Below are 5764 nucleotides of genomic sequence, written 5' to 3'. Positions count from 1 at the left end.
CAGAGCATATTGCTGCTGTGCTGAACTTTTTCTCTGCATCAAGAAAAAAAGTTAAACTACTTAAAAAACCCATGTGAAGTTTTCCCAAATTATGCTGAATTTAAAATTTTGTCCCAGAGATATACTTAGCTCTTTGTGAAATTATAGTTACACAAGACCTTACTAATACAAAGTATCCTGATGGCCACCTCTGCTCAGTTTCCTCCCACATTAACCCAAAAGATTTCCATGTGCATTGGAATGGCTCAGCCTCCCAAAATATAAAACTCAACTCCACACAGTTGCTCTAGAAAATCAAACTTTGGCTTTTGCTTCCAAAAGATCTGGATAATGGTATTAACTGTAAGACAGAACAGTGTCTGATGTGACTGTCTATGCTGAACACTAGATTAATAATACTGTTTCTTCAACTAGTGAGAAGCATCCCTGAAAAAGCAGGGAAGAAAAAAGAGATAAAAAATTATTTTTATCTCATATGTTGCAAAAGACAGCCACAGCAGGGAATCCAGCAGAAGCTTAGGGAGCTATTATAGAGTAAAACCATACAGGAGGCTCTTCTGTTAGTAGCCTAAACCTCCTGGAGATGAATTGGTGGGATGAATAGAGGGATTTTTGCAGGAGGCCATGATGGCAACTGCTTTGGAATGCCTAGAGTCAGGAGAAGAATTTCAGATATTCTCAGCAGAAGCAATGGTTGTGGGTGCTTCCCTCTATGCCCAGTGTGTCACAAGACAAGTCTTGGATATAGAAACACTGTGTTCAAACTCCCTCAAGCTGAATCTGCCCACCTACTCATCTACCCACAACTCAAGTCAAAGCATCATTACTGAATCACTGAATTACTCTAGGGAAGAGGCAGATGAAGACTGATTCAGTATATAGGTAAATGTGATTAGCATAAAGTAATAGTAATATGTAATAGTTTTAATATATAAGTAAGTTTTACTATATAAGTAATTTCAGATTTCTTTCTCAAAAGTGAGAATCTTCATAGCATTATTCAACAAAAATTTTAAGGTGATTGCATTTCCTACCTGGAGCTTCTGATGTATGACAAATAATTCATCATAAATTTGACTGATGTAAGGTGGTATTAAACCTTGCCTATTGCATGCCTGAGCACCAGTTCCACGCACAATTTTCTTTAACAAACCATTGCTAATAATTTGGTCCCTGTTTTCTTGAGTATTTGCAGACAAATGAGTTGGTAAAGTGGGGCCTGTGGACATGGAAAAAAAATGCATTTTACATTAAAAAATCAGTCCTAGCTAAATATTGATATGATTGTTGTACAAAACCAGAGAAAATGTGTTCTAGGAATTCGGAGTTATACAGCAAGATGTATCAAAATGTGAAAGTAATCTAAAGAATTACAGAGATGTGATCAAAGTTCTTGTTCCATGATTTATTCAAACTGATCAAGAATCAACAGTCTTATAAGTAAAACTATACCTCCACTGCAATATAGAAATCCCAGAGGTATCTGTATGGAATATATGCACAGACTGAATCATGTCACCAAAATCTCCTATTATTTTTGTAAGGGCTTCAGACAAGTGATTTGCTGCTGATTAGACCTTAGGGTGACACCCAATTAAACAGAACAAGACTTATGAAACTACTGGACACCACATGAGAAAATAACATTAGTATTGCTTCAAGTATGTCTGAACGTCCTAAAATAATTCTAAAGAAAGTACTCATACTAATGTGAAAAGTTAAATCCCCACATTAAAATACATTTTAGATGATTAGTGTATTTCTGAATTGAAATACATTTACTAGGGAGTTTTTAAGTTACATGTTATATTTCACAGAGAATTGTAAGAATGTATAAAATTAAATATTTATTACCTGTTTTTGTGTATATAGCTGTATTTTGAATTGCATCAGTTTCAGAGCAAATAATGCCTTTTTCTTCTACTTCTAGACCACTTGAATCACAAAAAGAATCTTGCTCATCATCAAAACTAAAAGCACAGAAGAGCAGTAACTTTAAATTACTCAATTCCTTTCTAACATGATATATAACAGAGCACTGAAAGAAGTCTGCATAAAAAGGCAAACATTGCATAATGTAAGACTTTGATATTTTAGTGATAACAAATAGCAGAGTTAAATCATTTGAATGAAAGGCATTATTACTCACAAGCCTCAACCACAGCAATTACATGTTGCTGACTTAAAAGTTGTTACAATAACCAGGCTTTTCATGCTGCAAGCACATGTAAGCAACAGGTAAAACCAACACTCTTCTCTCACCACAAACCACCAAATCCCTGGAGAATAAGAAATACAACCCCCCCTTTTTAAATTATATTTTTCCTGTTTGGTGTAAAATAGCCCTTAAAAGAGATTTCTTGGCTGTTAGAATTGAATTATCTCTAAATAAACGTAAATCTGTTTATCAGTCTGGGCTATTTACTTTTCTCCTAGTTCATTTTTTTATCACCTAGTTCAGTTTATGTCATTCTTGTATCCCCTTAGCAATTCCAACATACATAGATTAGAAGTAGAAAGTGAAACAATATTCCTCATAAAAATCAGCATCTTCATTATCTCATAAATTGGCCACAAACAATTCTTTACTTAACAAGAAAACAAGAAACTTAAAACAAGTTTTGCACAGTCCAAATACATTGTTTACTCATGGTTAATCTGGATTATGAGAGAAAATAAATAATAAAGGAGAACTAAAAATACCTACCAATCCCTGTCTTTCAAGCTTTTTTGGAAATCACTAGATCTGATGCAGTTCTCTCTTCCAGTTTCAGTAAATTCTGACTCTAAAGAACAATTTGATAAAGAAATAGCTGCATTTTTCAGTGAGCTGTCAGTGTCACCTGAAATACATAAAGTTGCAAAAATTTTATTTTGCATTTGAGAAGTTGACATTAAGACATCAACAGGGACTTAGCAGAAGTGCTTTCCATGTAGTCATGTAGGTTTAAGAACCAAAACCACCACTGATGCAGCCTGATGAATTATAAAATTAATTATAAAAACTTAAACCACAGTAATAATTATTTAGATTTCACACCAGATTTGTCTTTCTGAAATTTTAGGGCTTGTCTGCACATAGAAATTTTTCTGTAACTGAAGTCTGATAAATACATTGTTTTAGCCTGCTGTCCCCATGCACCAGTTTCAGAAAGAGGCCAAATACATTCTAAATATTAAACATTTATTTATCTTTAAATTACAGCCAAATACATGCATCATGAGGTGGACTGCTACCAACTAATTCAAGCAGGACTTAAACACAAACAGGCTGTGAACCATTGCTCCAAAACATCCTTTGTGCTCTTTACTTGTTAACATTCCCAGGCTGGCTCCCAGGTATCACACCCCCCTGATCAAGATTACCTACCTATTTCAAATGACAAAGTACAAAACCACTTTAAAAAAATTTAGGAACAATACAGCTTTAGTATATATTTCTGCTGCAAAAGATATTAAAGCACCATTGCTTGCTATTACCTTTGTAAACAAGGGAGCTTCTGCTTTTATATTTGGTATGCAATGCTCCTGAGAGGCAATCCTACAAGAAAGCACAAAACCACAGCACTCTACTCAGACTTTTCAGGGAAAAAGCGTGTTACAACTTACTAGTTTAACAGTTACAACCTTGTGACAGAATTCTTACTACGAATGGCTGGCTTTGAAAAGGGAAGTGTTTTTTTTTAATACATAAATGTAAATGATCCTCCTATTAATATAAAGAGGCAAATCTATTCCCTACAGTCTAATTAGGAAATACTCATAGTGTTACATGTTAGAATATTTGAGAAACTATAAAGCACTATGCAGACAGTAACATAAAATAAAGGCATGAAAGTAGAATTAGGTAATCATGGAAACAGTGCCATCTAACTTCGTATCTAGGCTTTTTATGCCAAAGTTTCCTGCTCTACTTTTTCTTACTAATTTATGAATACATACTAAAAAAGTGAATGACAGAAATTTTAGGCTACAAACAAAATCAATTAAATGTACATTACAAAATATCAGATTCAAGGCAGCTCTCATGATCTTACTTGTTTCACTGCATCTCTCTGCTATGCTCTAAATCCAGTGATAAACTGCTGTATTTTCCTGCACTTGAATGACCATTTTTTAATGAAATGACAAAGCACACAAACACGTGTAACATTTTCTTCCTTGCAAGCATTAAAATCTCAGTGACAGTCTTTTAAAAGTAAGTTTTAAAAATTACTTTTCCTTAAAGAACAGTTCTGTAATTCAAAGCAGAATATCCCCTGAGAAAAATTACCCATAGAATCTAGAACTCCATCAAATGCTATCCAAGTTGCAAATCCTTCTGCAGGAACTAAAGGCACATACAGCCTAATTTTAGCTGGTAAAAAACTCAAATCTTCACATCACATTTGGGACAGTTCCTGATCCTAAAATGGCAAGGCACTTTTCCTAAGAGAAAAAAGGCTGGGTTTTGTATTCATTTGATGACTCTCAGGACCAACTCAGTAACCCAACCCAACTCAAAGCATCTAACTCAAACCCACTTTCAATCTCTCTCAATCTCTGGTTGTTCATGGGTATTTTTCCACTATATGACTTCCCTCAACATTTGGGACAGTTCCTGATCCTAAAATGGCAAGGCACTTTTCCTAAGAGAAAAAAGGCTGGGTTTTGTATTCATTTGATGACTCTCAGGACCAACTCAGTAACCCAACCCAACTCAAAGCATCTAACTCAAACCCACTTTCAATCTCTCTCAATCTCTGGTTGTTCATGGGTATTTTTCCACCGTATGACTTCCCTCGCAGCATGATTTTGAACACTTAAGGTCTGTTATCCCCTGGACACACTGGAAGCATTTGACCCAGGAAGTACGGATGCATGGAAACAACTGCAAAAATTTGCTTCAGTGAAAGAAAAACATTTCAGGCAAAATAAAGGTGCCTGGCCAGGAAATACTCCTTCTACTAAGTATCAAAGGCTTTTGAAACACCAGCATGAGGGGGAGGGGTCTTTGCTGCTGGATTTTTAGGCAGATCAGTTTTCCAATCCACTGTGTAGACCCATAAATACTTGTCAGCACAAGTAATAGAAAGAGAGGAACCACAATACAGTTCCTTCATTCATATGAGTGGAAAGAACCTGACCTTCTCTGGTGTAAAACAACATTACTATACCTTGGCAAGGGAATGATACCCATCATAATTAACTGTCTGGTCATTGCAGCAGTCTCTAATAGGCCATGGGTTTGATTTCTGATTGACAAGATACAGAACAATTTCCTGCTCTCTGACAAGAGCTAATCACTAAGCTTTACCAAAAAAAAAAAAAAAATCACAAACACGCCTAAGTAAGGCTGTCAATTACTGTGGCAAAAAAAAGATAAGAAAGAAAAGAGTTATCCTATTATATATACTTCATACAAGCTTAGTATACTCCTACGAGGATTCACATATTTTCTCACTCAACTGGCAGGCACCAGGTCTTAGGCAAAAACTAAATGCTAAACTGTGTCTTGGTACCGCACAGGATCTAGAATTGCAATATCTAGGGAAATCTCCCGCTCAGAGAAGGATGACTCTTCAGCATTTCTACTCTACAGCAATCGGAGCACGGGGACAGGGAGGAGCAGCAAGAACACGTAACCTCCACAAGTCTGTTTAAACCCCACTTTTGTCTCGCACTGCCCGGGTACGCAACAGCGCGGCGCTCACAATGAACCCCGAGGGAGAGGACAGACCCCCCACCCTGCGTCTCCTTCAAACACTGCAGGAACGCGGCGAGG

The 5764-nt window shown here is 36.2% G+C and overlaps 1 protein-coding gene across 4 annotated transcripts in view; it reads right to left on the bottom strand.

The window, feature by feature from the left end:
• CCDC138 (coiled-coil domain containing 138) overlaps positions 1-1229 on the bottom strand; it is a 28098-nt gene extending 26869 nt beyond the window's left edge. For all 4 annotated transcript variants that reach the window (XM_017736994.1, XM_017736995.1, XM_017736997.1 and 1 more), the window contains exons 1-2: positions 1035-1229; positions 18-33 (exon numbers count right to left, since the gene is read on the bottom strand). In XM_017736994.1, the coding sequence (XP_017592483.1) occupies positions 18-33; positions 1035-1229 (211 nt within the window). The remainder of the gene's footprint in view (positions 1-17; positions 34-1034) is intronic.
• Positions 1230-5764: the final 4535 nt, after the last annotated feature.

Source organism: Corvus brachyrhynchos, unplaced genomic scaffold (assembly GCF_000691975.1).
Source record: "Corvus brachyrhynchos isolate BGI_N302 unplaced genomic scaffold, ASM69197v1 scaffold83, whole genome shotgun sequence".
NCBI classification, from domain to species: Eukaryota; Metazoa; Chordata; class Aves; order Passeriformes; family Corvidae; genus Corvus; species Corvus brachyrhynchos.
Note: the sequence above shows the minus strand (reverse complement) of the source record. Positions and strands in the feature narration are given on the sequence as shown.